We start from the raw sequence: 13758 nt of genomic DNA on the forward strand, positions 1-13758 counted from the left end.
CATGCTGATGCCATGTCATTTGAGCACTCTTCTGAGACTTTTGTGACATTTTTAGGGTTTCTCCATGCTGCCGGGGGGTCATTTCACAAAAATACTCGGGTCTCCCATAGGATAACATTGGGCTCGGTGCTCGGGCCGAGTACACGAGTATCTTGGGAGGCTCGGCCCGAGCTTCGAGCACCCGAGCTTTTTAGTACTCGCTCATCACTAGTATCCATATCACCTGGAGGCTGTGTACATTGTATCAAGGTGGAAAAACATATCGCTACTTCCCGAACCTTGGGAACAACCGGACGGCAAAATATCAACAGAATGTGACTACACACAACAGCGCAAGGGTGTAAGGGGCCTCTAGATTGTCTCTGTCTTTGGATAAGGCCAAGCACGTCGTCTACGTAGCGGGCGCAGTGCAATCAGGACATGGCCTGGAATGACTTACTCATTGATTTTGCCAGGTAACAGCTATTTTACCATTAAAATTGCAAAGCCACAACAATCAGCCACAAGTTTTGCAGGTGTAACAGCTGATCCCCTTGAAAAAAAAGCCAAATAATTGTTTTCTAGGAAACTTAAAAGCCATTGTGGCTTCATGGTCCTTCAAAAAGTCACAGCGTGAATGTCGCACTTACGCCTTGTCCTGAGAAGCGCGCCCAATCATGAGATCTAAGGCCACGTTCACACACTGAGAAAAACGTCCATTTTGGATTTGGTCCCAGACCTCCATCCATTACTGGTGGATTTCACTCTTCCACATTACAAAAGCATTAAAATCCGGACTGAAAATCTGCACAAGAACGAGCAAAACATTCTGAAATCTGCTCCGCTTTCATGTTTGCACCAATTAATTTATTTTCTTGTTGCAACATGTGAATTGGATTTTCAAAATCCCGTTTTCTTGAAAGCGCTGCAGATTTCTGCTGCAAAATCAGCCCTGTAAAGATGCAGCGACTTCAGAAAAAGAAGGGTTTTAGCGGTGACGAATACGTCACATGACAGGACTGGTGGCCCCAATCATCCAACCTAAAAAGAAGCGACAAGAGTCACATTTTACAACAACAACAATAGCACGAAATGGACATCATTCAACGATGACATCAGAGACTGTGACTAGTCCCCACTAAAGCTCCACCCAGATGACTTTTCAGACTGACTCCATCCTAGTAAAAGCAGTGATTTTAACCAGAGAATGTCTATAAGAAAGTATTTATCACTCCTATAGCATCATGGCAATAGTTACATACCTACAGCTTTTCAGACGGACTCCCTTTAAAGGGAATAGGTCACCTTTTTTTTGCTCTCCATCTGACCGCAGCATAATGTAGAGACAGAGACCCTGATTCCAGCGATGTGTCACTTACTGAGCTGTTTGTCATCTTGATAAAATCACCGTTTTCTCTGCTGTAGATCTAGCTGTTATGCAGAGCTCATGAATATGCTGGACTACCTGCAGCACGCAAAGTAGTCCTGTAATGATAATCTCCTGTTGATTCAACAGCGATTTCATAAAAACTACACTAAGCAGCCCAGTAAGTGACATCGCTGGAATCAGGATCTCTGTCCCTATGTTATGCTGCTCTCAGATTAGGTAGCAAAATACTGGTGACAGATTCCCTTTAAAGGGTTTTTTCCCTACATCCTTAGGATAAGTTAGTAATGTCACATCGATAGGGGTGACAACCTTCGGAACGCCCACTGAATAGCTGATGGAAGCTCTGTGAATAGCACCACTCCGTCACACCGCTTAGTGGTTGCTCTTCGGTAGTGCAGAACAGCGTCTGTGGGGGTGCCGGCCTCCCTCCGATCCGATAGTAGGATAGTTCATTATTTGTGTAGTGGAAAACCCCTTTAGGCCAGTTTCACACGTCAGTGAAAAACACAGATGTTTTTCACTGGCGTGTAAAACACGCACATGTCCCTGCGTGTGCCGAAAATCACGGCACACGTGGGTTGTCCAAGTGCAATCCAGGCTCCGTTCTCCGTGGCCCGTGATTGCACTTAGAGATTCACTCACCTGTGCGCGCTCCCGCTCTCCATGGTGCTGATCGCTCCCGCGGTGCAGCATCCGGCCGGCGGTGACCCCTGCAGCAGCTGCTTCCGGGTCGGCTGTGTCGCGCATAATGAATATGCGCGACAGTAATGAGCCGGCTCTGAAGCAGCAAGCTGCACGGGCTGCAGAGGACATCGCTGGACGCCGGGTGAGTTAAAATGTTTATTATTTTAAAAGCACGTTTTTTTCTGGCACGTGTTTCACGGACCACACCACTGCGTGGTCCGTGGGACATCAGTGATGCCAGAAAAAAATGGACATGTCTCCGTGCAGCAATCACGCACACGCGGGTACGCCGCACGGAGACACGTGCAGTGAAAAATCACTGACGTGTGAGCAGACCCATTCATTATAATGGGTCTGCGTATGTCAGTGATTCTGGTACGTTTAAAAAAAAGCACAAACGTCCCAGAATCACTGACGTATGAAAGGGGCCTTAAGGATCCATAAAACAGCATCCATAGCCTTTAATATTACAGTAACAATGCTATGGGAGAATCCAGGGTTGCAGATGTGTCCCAATGGCACAAGCACTGTCTTATGGGTCTATAATCCGATTGTGCCACTTAAGGCCCCTTTCACATTGCGTTCTGACCTCCGTTTGGTGGTCCAGTAAAGGCTTCCGTCCGAATTCAACTCAAAATGGGTTTCGGACGCAAGCGCCGACGGGACTCCTTGACTATAATGGTGCAAACTGAGTCACCGTGTGCTCTGGCATGCACCATTTTCGGGAGTATACGCTTTCTGCAGGGGGGACACCCAGATGCAGAAAGTTTATACTCCCGAAAATGGTGCACGACACAGCACACGATGACTGTCTGCTCCATTATAGTCAATGGCCCCGTCGGCGCATGCGTTAGAAACCCATTTTGCAGGGGGATGGGGGGGGGGGGGGGGGGGGGAAGAGTTGAGGCCCGATGGGACCACTGATTGGAGGTCAGAACACAGCGTGAAAGGGGCCTAATACATACGGCGTCTATTACACGGATGAAAACAGGTGGGTTTTACATAGGACTGCAGGTAAATGAGTGGGCATTAAGCAATGCATGAGCAAACGCTTAAAAGTCAGATTCCACTCTGCTACATCTCCAAATGCATTTTGGTGCCTATAGATCACATTTTATACAAGACCCATATGGACGGATTTGTGTGTGTTTTGTTTGTTTTTTGAACTCCAAGTAATTCAAACTTCTATCAATAAATTCCATCTATTTCTTCAATAGGAAATTCATCCGCGTCGGCTCGAGTCACAATATTTTGCTGCTGAACTTTAAACACTTTAATTAGAAGGCATAAACATTTTTTTTTCCCTTTTACAGGATTTACCCAAAGCTCTTACTTATCCTCAAACACATAAAGAAGTCTTCTGGGAGCCGCCAGCGAAGTCTAGAAAGATTAGAATCCAAGAAATTCACATAAGCAGCCGGGATACGATTCTGCTGTAGCGGGGGGCACAAAAACACTCATGACGCAACATGTCCCGACCTGGAAAAAGCTTCAGTCCCATGATCGGAAACCAAAACCACAACGTCTAAATCATTGTCCCAGCTGGTCTAGGGGCACTGGGCCGATTCAAGGTAACTAAAACAAAGATTATTGCATTTGCGCCTATGTCCCATCCCGTTTCGTCCCGTACCGTTTCATCCAGTCCCGTTTCGTCCCATACCGTCCTGTTTCGTCCAGTCCCGTTTCGTCCCATTTTGTCCCGTTCTGTACCGTCTAGTCCCGTCCTATTAAGTTGCACCTTTTCTATCTGTTCACCATTGTGCATTGTGGGCTTGAGGGTGGGGGGGGGGGGGAATTGCATCTGGATTTTTGTGGCCAATTCATCACATTTTTGTACCAATGTACCCCAAGTAATAATTTGGGGAATTTGGGGGGGGGGGTTGCGTTCATCGGACTCGTTTGCATAAATATTAGCGGTGTGCTCCACTTTGTAAAAAGGACCATGAGACTTTTTGCTCTAACAAAAAGTTGCAAAAATGGCGCATTTTTGGGGGGGTTTGCACATATTACATCCACCTACAAGCGCCATATTGAAGAATTTCGTGCAAAAAAAAAAAAAAAACTATCACTGACTAACATAAGACAAGAAGAGTCACTTGAATAAAGGAGTAAAAGATAAAATCGGGGACAAAGTTCACAAATAAGAGCAAAAACATGATCCAAAGGATCTGGCAATGAAAAAAAAGATTGAAAAATTGTAATGATTGACCGAAAACAGCCTGGTTATATGAGCGAAGACACAAAGTTTATGGCTCCGACAGTAAAGTATGTTCTCTGTGCCCAGGAGATTACACAATCGAAAATTGGTGCAATAGAGGAATGGAAGTTAATATAGAGCAACTAATGCAAAACTTAAGATAGGAGACGAAATAAATCCGCTACAAGATCTGCATGATTTCGCACGGGAGATTAATCGGAAAAGTGGATCTCCAGCGGTGTTTCCCTGTCCCCCTTCCTTGGGTGCCGGGTCTCTCCCTGCAAATCATTGGCAGCGGGTGGACAGAAGCCACCGGTGACCCGCCTGGCTTGTTCCCCGGCAGCTGGAACCGTGCAGCCTGCGGATTTGGCAGCATGCATCAACTGTCAGGATGCCTTTAAATAGGTCATGAAGAGTCCATTGCCTAGGTTCCCGGCCTCCTCTGCAGACTGACGTCAAGTTTCCTAGTCAAGGAGCACATTGCTTACAATCTCTTTCCCAAAGAGCTTGTCAGCGCTGCCCTCAACGCACGGTTAGCGGCATTCAAGAGCGCAGGGATCAGGTGCTGCTCTAAGCAGGAAACTACAGGACAAAACAGTGCTTACAATCTCTTTTCAAAATAGCTTGTAAGCTCGGCCGAGAGCACACGGTTAGCTCTCGATTCGGCAAACTACAGCATCACTGTATCCGATACCATAGAGGCAAAGCTGCTTCTGTTTGCAGCATCCAAGAGCAAAGAGATCGGGCGCTGCTCTCAGCAGTGATAATACTGGATAGCGCAGTGCTTACAATCTCATTCTAAAAGAGCTTGTAAACGTTACCCTGAACGCATGGTTAGCTATCAGTTCAGCAAACTTCATAGTCACTGTGTCTGATACCATAGAGGCAAAGCTGCTTCTGTTTGCAGCATCTGAGAGCACAGGGATCGGACGCCGCTCTCCGCAGTGATAATACAGGACAGCGCAGTGTTTACAATTTCTTCCAAAGGAGCTTGTAAACACTGCCATGAACGCATGGTTAGCTCTCAGTTCGGCAAACTTCATAGTCACCATGTCCGATAACACAGAGGCAAAGCTGCTTCTGGGTGCAGCATCTGAGAGAACAGGGATCGGGCGCCGCTCTCAGCAGTGATAATACAAGATAGTGCAGTGCTTACAATCTCTTCCAAAGGAGCTTGTAAGCGCTGCCCTGAACTCACAGTCAGCTCAGGATTCGGAAAACTTCAGGGTCACTGTGTCTGATACCATAGAGGCAAAGTCGCTTTTGTTTGCGGCATCCAAGAGCGCATAGTTTGGGTACCCCTCTGAGCAGTGATAGGACAGAAAGGGAGTGGTACATGTCCAAAAGTGCAGCAATTTTTTTTTTTTTTTATCAGATTGCACTCATCCAGTTTATACACTCGTGTGAGCGTCCCCGAATATAACCCATCATTTCGCTGATCTGATAAACCACATATATGTAAACGCGTTTCAGGCCACAAGGAATTGTGAAGTGTGGACGGACGGCTGCTTTCTGTTCCATATGTTCAGGTCCTCCAGAGACGGCTCCTATCTGCTTCACTACTTCCCGTTTGCTAATAGATCTTTCCATCAACTCATAAGGGGATTGTGTTCCAAAATAAATCAATGTGTCAACACCATAAATCACGGCGGAGCCCCAGATACTCGGGACACGCCAGGTGAACGCAGATGTACAGGATAAGCTGCACATTCAGACACAATGTATACAATATAGAAACTGCTGGGAAGGCGTTTTCAGCTATTTAAAAAAAAAAAAAAAAAAAAAACAATTACAGCCTCAAAAACAGCGATAATTCATTTACAAGGAAAAAAGAATACAAGAGTGTCAGCTCTGAGGTCCAGAGAATGCACTCATTGTCTAAAGACCTCCAGATGAATGCAACACCCAACTGGTATACTCCTACGAAGAAGGGGTTAAATATGAGCTGCCTGTATAGTAAAGAAGGATCCAGGAACGATCAGTATCGTGATTTTATGGTTCTATGCGTTTCGCAGTCTTGCTCCGTCTTCAGGATATACACCAGTGATGTTGATCCTGAAGAAGGAGCAAGGTTGCGAAACGCATAGAATAAAATCACGATACTGATCGTTCCTGGATCCTTTACTATACATGGCAGCGTGGATTTAACCCCTTCTCCCACTTTATCCATTTTAAGTTTACATGAGGTCTGCAGCAGCCATCGCACAGCTTTATACTGTTCACAGTAGTTCCGACTTGCACAACTACCCCAGGTGAGCAATTCCCAATACGCTCTATCCCTTTCCACCGGGATAAGACCATATATTGTGCCTTTTTGTCTCTCCAGCATCTAATACTATGTGTATTGGTATTGAGGGGGAAATCGGAGGGAACCAGTGATTATATTTATGGTGCTTTAGACTGCAGCGGCCCTAAAGAGATGTCCAAAGTATTAAATTGGCGGATCACTGATTGCTAAAATTAAGACGCAGAAGAGCTTTGAGATCAACAGAAAGTCTATGGAGCCAGTCTATGGTGTCACAGGTTGGATTCCCTTGTTTAGCCAACCTGGACTCCAGGCCATCAAATTTTTAAAAAAAGTTTCTAAAAAAGTAAACTTACACTTTGAGAGTTGGCGCATGCGCCTTAGAAACCAGGCATTTCAAAATGCGGCAAATCGAGGGAAGATGTAAAGAAGAGGACTGGGCTCTAAAAAAAAAAAAAAAATCCATATGAGAAGATTTCTGCAGAAATTACTCGACCGAATTAGGAGCATCGCCAAAATAATTGTGAACGAGATCAGCAATCGTAACATTAACACACTGAACGTACATGGAATTGGCCAAATCGGCAAGTGATTCCGAGACGGCAAAGGGTATGATGCCAAAGCCAGTTCCAAGAGTTCTATGATAGGACAGGACAGACGAGCGATGGCCAGAGGAGAGACGAGCGATGGCCAGAGGAGAGACGAGCGATGGCCAGAGGAGAGACGAGCGATGGCCAGAGGAGAGACGAGCGATGGCCAGAGGAGAGACGAGCGATGGCCAGAGGAGAGACGAGCGATGGCCAGAGGAGAGACGAGCGATGGCCAGAGGAGAGACGAGCGATGGCCAGAGGAGAGACGAGCGATGGCCAGAGGAGAGACGAGCGATGGCCAGAGGAGAGACGAGCGATGGCCAGAGGAGAGACGAGCGATGGCCAGAGGAGAGAAGAGCGATGGCCAGAGGAGAGAAGAGCGATGGCCAGAGGAGAGAAGAGCGATGGCCAGAGGAGAGAAGAGCGATGGCCAGAGGAGAGAAGAGCGATGGCCAGAGGAGAGAAGAGCTATGGCCAGAGGAGAGAAGAGCTATGGCCAGAGGAGAGAAGAGCTATGGCCAGAGGAGAGAAGAGCGATGGCCAGAGGAGAGAAGAGCGATGGCCAGAGGAGAGAAGAGCGATGGCCAGAGGAGAGAAGAGCGATGGCCAGAGGAGAGAAGAGCGATGGCCAGAGGAGAGAAGAGATAGAGAGGATAAGAGATAGAGGATAGGAGGGAGATAGATATCCCTTAATGACGCATTACGTTTCTCTATTCTGAAAATAAAGTCGTGAAGGTGAACAAAGATGAAAAACAATAAGAAAAAAGGAGCCAGATATGGAGATGTTTTTATTGCGTTTTGCTCTTTTCAGTAGGTGATGTTTTATATTACGCTGCTTTGTTTGTTTTTTATACTTCCTAATATTCAGATTTGAAAAACAAAAATTTGATACAGTCATGAGCGCTTTAAATCCATTTCCACTGCAGTAATGCACTAAAAAACACAATTTTTTGTTGTTGTGTTGTTTTTACCTCTGGATTTTCTGACTATTGCAAGTCTATGCAGACACTGCGCACATAAACCTCAGAGCGCCCGCAAGAAATTAACAAGTTGCTAACTTTAAAAACGCACCTAGGGTCAGTCTCTGCAGTGTAAAGACATAGAATTCTGTAAGGGCATGTTCGCACGTTGCAGATTTGTTGGCAGATTTTCTGCACCTAAATCTGCATATCTTAGCAGGAAAAACTGCGGAAAAAAGGTGCTTTTTTGCCGTGGCATTGCTTTTTTTCATGCGGGGTGGGGGGGGTTTGCATTCGGATAAGAAAAACACTGAAAAAAAAATGCAGAAACAGAAACAAATGACAAGTCAATTGTTTGGTGCAGAATATTTTCTGCACCAAAATTTGCAAGGTGAAAACTCTGCACCGTGTACACAGCACTTCAGGATTCTCAGACTTTGCTTGGAGTAGTTTTACCTTGGGCAGCACAGTGGCTCAGTGGTTAGCACTGCACAGTGGCTCAGTGGTTAGCACTGTAGTCCTGCAGCGCTGAGGTCCTGAGTTCAATTCCCACCAAGGACAACAACTGCAAGGACACTATGTTCTCCCCGTGTTTGCGTGGGTTTCCTCCGGGTTCTCCGATTTCCTCCCACACTCCAAAGACATACAGATAGGGACTCTAGATTGTGAGCCCCAATGGGGACAGTGTTGCCAATGTATGTAAAGCGCTGGCATTAATAGCGCTATATAAATTAATAAATATTATTATAATTATTATTATTCCTTGCAGATTAATTAAAATCTGCAAGAAAAAAAAAAACGCAGCGTGTGCACACAGCCTAACTCTCATCCACTTTGTTGGAAGGTGAAAATGCTGCTTTTTTTGCAGTTCGAAAATGTACAGCATCAAAAACTCACTGTGGGAGTCGAACCCAAAAACGGACAACATTTTTTGAGGCTGATCTGACAAAGTGAAACAAAAAAAAATAAAAAAAAAAGTCGAAAAATAATAAAATATATTATTATAATTATGATAAATAAAGAGATACATATTATATAAAATCCAAAACACACAAAGTAAGTCGCCCAAAAACTTGTGGGAATTTGGAAATTTCACACCAAACTTGGACTTCCACTTCACAAGATTATTTCACACAGCGGCAAAACTCTGCCTCAGATTTCAATCTGAGCAATTGCGGGATTATTTTTGGAAACAAAATTTACAAACAAAATAACTTTGGAAACTTAAAAACAAAACTTTTCTTTATAGTTTTAAACTTAGTCTGGAAAATCCCACAAAGTGACGCTCGGGTAATAACAGACAATGACAATCAGATTTATAGCAGAGATCATAAGAGAAGAGGAGTAAATATTATAGAGGAGCGGATTTATACAAATACTAAAGAGATACAAACAGATGTGATATGAGGAGGCTGGGACACAACACTGGAGGCTGGGGCAGGCACTGCTGCACCGGAGCTCACTGGCTGCAAACCAGAGCTGGCAGCGGTGACACTACTACTCCCAGCAGGCATTAAAAGGGGTGGGGGTGACACTACTACTCCCAGCAGGCATTAAAAGGGGTGGGGGTGACACTACTACTGCCAGCATGCCTCCCTGAGTGGAGGGTGAGACTACTACTGCCAGCATGCCTCCCGGGGTGGGGGTGAGACTACTACTGCCAGCATGCCTCCCGGGGTGGGGGTGAGACTACTACTGCCAGCATGCCTCCCGGGGTGGGGGGTGACACTACTACTGCCAGCATGCCTCCCTGAGTGGAGGGTGAGACTACTACTGCCAGCATGCCTCCCGGGGTGGGGGTGAGACTACTACTGCCAGCATGCCTCCCGGGGTGGGGGTGAGACTACTACTGCCAGCATGCCTCCCGGGGTGGGGGTGAGACTACTACTGCCAGCATGCCTCCCGGGGTGGGGGTGAGACTACTACTGCCAGCATGCCTCCCGGGGTGGGGGGTACACTACTACTGCCAGCATGCCTCCCGGGGTGGGGGGTACACTACTACTGCCAGCATGCCTCCCGGGGTGGGGGGTACACTACTACTCCCAGCATGCCTAATGGGGTGGGGGGTACACTACTACTCCCAGCATGCCTAACGGGGTGGGGGGTACACTACTACTCCCAGCATGCCTAACGGGGTGGGGGGTACACTACTACTCCCAGCATGCCTAACGGGGTGGGGGGTACACTACTACTCCCAGCATGCCTCCCAGGGTGGGGGGTACACTACTACTCCCAGCATTCTTCCCAGGGTGGGGGGTACACTACTACTCCCAGCATTCTTCCCAGGGGGGGGTACACTACTACTCCCAGCATTCTTCCCAGGGGGGGGGGTACACTACTACTCCCAGCATTCTTCCCAGGGGGGGGGGTACACTACTACTCCCAGCATTCTTCACAGGGGGGGGTACACTACTACTCCCAGCATTCTTCCCGGGGGGTACACTACTACTCCCAGCATTCTTCCCAGGGGGGGGTACACTACTACTCCCAGCATTCTTCCCAGGGGGGGTACACTACTACTCCCAGCATTCTTCCCAGGGGGGGGTACACTACTACTCCCAGCACTCTTCCCGGGGGGGTACACTACTACTCCCAGCATTCTTCCCGGGGGGGGGTACACTACTACTACCAGCATTCTTCCCAGGGGGGGGGGGACACTACTACTCCCAGCATTCTTCCCAGGGGGGGGGGGGAGACACTACTACTCCCAGCATTCTTCCCAGGGGGGGGGGGGAGACACTACTACTCCCAGCATTCTTCCCAGGGGGGGGACACCACTGCTCCCAGCATGCCTCGCAGGAGGGGGGACACCACTGCTCCCAGCATGCCTCGCAGGAGGGGGACACCACTGCTCCCAGCATGCCTCGCAGGAGGGGGACACCACTGCTCCCAGCATGCCTCGCAGGAGGGGGACACCACTGCTCCCAGCATGCCTCGCAGGAGGGGGACACCACTGCTCCCAGCATGCCTCGCAGGAGGGGGACACCACTGCTCCCAGCATGCCTCGCAGGAGGGGGACACCACTGCTCCCAGCATGCCTCGCAGGAGGGGGACACCACTGCTCCCAGCATGCCTCGCAGGAGGGGGACACCACTGCTCCCAGCATGCCTCGCAGGAGGGGGACACCACTGCTCCCAGCATGCCTCGCAGGAGGGGGACACCACTGCTCTCAGCATGCCTCGCAGGAGGGGGACACTACTGCTCCCAGCATGCCTCGCAGGAGGGGGACACTACTGCTCCCAGCATGCCTCGCAGGAGGGGGACACCACTGCTCCCAGCATGCCTCGCAGGAGGGGGACACCACTGCTCCCAGCATGCCTCGCAGGAGGGGGGACACCACTGCTCCCAGCATGCCTCGCAGAGGGGGACACTACTGCTCCCAGCATGCCTCGCAGAGGGGGACACTACTGCTCCCAGCATGCCTCGCAGGACACTTGTTGCACAGTGAGTGTCCGTCCCCGGCCGCCCCCACTCGTGTTTATCACAGCTCTGCACCACGGGGGATGAGGAGTCAGGCTCTGACTTGTGCATAGTTTACTTTTTATGGCCCTGTGCAGACAGCTCCCTCCTCCCGCTCCGCAGACATCAGCTGCGGCCCCCACTGCTCCCCGCACCGGACACACAGCGGAGGAAAGTAACGACAAAACACCGGGAGCTCACCCTGAACGGAGGCGACACAGAAGCAGAAGAGGAGCGCGGCTCCCAGCGGAGCTGCCATGTTCCCGGCCGCGCTCGGTCCGCTCCGGCTCCTTGTGTCTCAGGCAGATCCCATGGCCGCGACCTCCCCCTCCTCAGCCCCGCCTACTCCTCCTCCGACTGCTTCACGGACTCTGGCACGACACGCCCCCTTCTTTGCACACCTTACCCAGACACACCACGCCTTTCCGTCATAAACACGCCCCCTGACCTATAACAACGCACCTCTCACTTGCTAATCTACATAGCCACGCCTTTATTTCGATTGACATTGCTTTCAATTGCCGACGCCCACATTCCAAGTACTGCGCGCAGGACACGCCCACATAGCACGCCTTTTTTCATGTTGATCCGCCCCTTTTCCTTCTCAGAAAGTTACTGGAGAAGGAGAACGAGAGTGCGGCGGGGCCAGAGTGCGGCGGGGCCAGAGTGCGGCGGGGCCAGAGTGCGGCGGGGCCAGAGTGCGGCGGGGCCAGAGTGCGGCGGGGCGAGAGTGCGGCGGGGCCAGAGTGCGGCGGGGCCAGAGTGCGGCGGGGCGAGAGTGCGGCGGGGCCAGAGTGCGGCGGGGCCAGAGTGCGGCGGGGCCAGAGTGCGGCGGGGCCAGAGTGCGGCGGGGCGAGAGTGCGGCGGGGCCAGAGTGCGGCGGGGCGAGAGTGCGGCGGGGCCAGAGTGCGGCGGGGCGAGTAGTGCTGCTCCAAGCAGGCGGACCTTAGTTTGCCAGACACTGTAGTGGGTTTTTTTTTAGTTAGGACTTGTTCTGGTTGTCCGGCCCTGTTCACATTTGATTTGCTGCTGGATTTTGTGAAGGTTTTTTGTTTTTTTGTTGTTTTTTTTTAATAAATAATAAAAATAAATTTTATATATTATATGTTTATTTAAAAAAATAAATAAATTACTCATAAAATACAACAGCAAAACATTTTTTTTCTGCTTATTTTATCTGCCAGGGTTCTGGTTACCGTGACCACCTATTTGTTAATTAATAATTGATTATTATTATAAAAAATATATATGTATATATTTTTTTTTATATGTATATATTATTTTTATATATATTTATACATATATATTATATATATTTATATATATTTTATATATAATATATAAATTATATATAAATTATATATATATTATATATAAATTATATAACTGTATATATATATATATATATATATATAAATAAATAAGATATCCCTCATAAAATCTAACAGCAAAACATATTTGTTTTCCTGTTTATTTATTTTATCTGCCAGAGTTATGTTACCATGACCACCTATTTATTAATTATTATTAATAATTTATTATTATATTTTTATTTTTTTATATAAAAAATATAATTTATTATTAGTTTTTTGGAGTTTTTTGGGTTTTTTTTATAAAGTCAAAATTGCCCTCAAAATCCACCAGCAAAACATTTTTTTTTATCTGTTTATTTATTTATTTTTATCTGCCAGGGTTCTGTTACCATGTCCACCTATTAACCCCTTCATGGTGCAGCTACAACTTTTTTTCTTTTTTTTTACTTTTTAGGGTGCACGATGAAGAATGAAATATTAAGATAGTTAAGACTTTGCTATATGTGGTAGTTTTTTTTGTGGGGGTTTTATCCGTTTTTCAATATTTTTTTATTGCATTGTCATAGAAAACACGCTTGAAAAAAAACGCAGAAACAATTGACAAGTCGATTGGTGAAGATTTTTTTTTTGGGCCAAAATCTGCAAGGAAAAAATTTGCAACATGTGGACAGCACTTTAAGACTCTCATAAACATTGCTTGGAAACGTTTTCCTTTGCATATTGATTAAAATCTGAAGGAAAAAAAAAAAACGCATCATGTGAACACAGTCTAATAGTGATGGGCTGAGATTTTTGGTGCTTTAGGATCCAGAATGGGTGTACACATATTTCTGATAAATTTTAAACCCCGCCCACCTTCAGCCAGCCAATAGCAGGATGGGCAGGGTTACGATCGATTGCAGTTCTTTTCTCACCATCCACTACAATTGGATGTTTTTTTTC

The 13758-nt window shown here is 47.4% G+C and overlaps 1 protein-coding gene across 1 annotated transcript in view; it reads right to left on the reverse strand.

The window, feature by feature from the left end:
- The window catches only part of LOC142254971 (low-density lipoprotein receptor-related protein 5-like), a 171991-nt gene extending 160162 nt beyond the window's left edge, over window positions 1–11829 (reverse strand). The window contains exon 1 of the mRNA XM_075326377.1: window positions 11705–11829. Coding sequence (XP_075182492.1) covers window positions 11705–11762 — 58 coding nt within the window. The 5' untranslated portion in view covers window positions 11763–11829. The remainder of the gene's footprint in view (window positions 1–11704) is intronic.
- Window positions 11830–13758: the final 1929 nt, after the last annotated feature.

The sequence above is a fragment of the Anomaloglossus baeobatrachus genome, chromosome 10 (genome assembly GCF_048569485.1).
Source record: "Anomaloglossus baeobatrachus isolate aAnoBae1 chromosome 10, aAnoBae1.hap1, whole genome shotgun sequence".
Taxonomy (NCBI): domain Eukaryota; kingdom Metazoa; phylum Chordata; class Amphibia; order Anura; family Aromobatidae; genus Anomaloglossus; species Anomaloglossus baeobatrachus.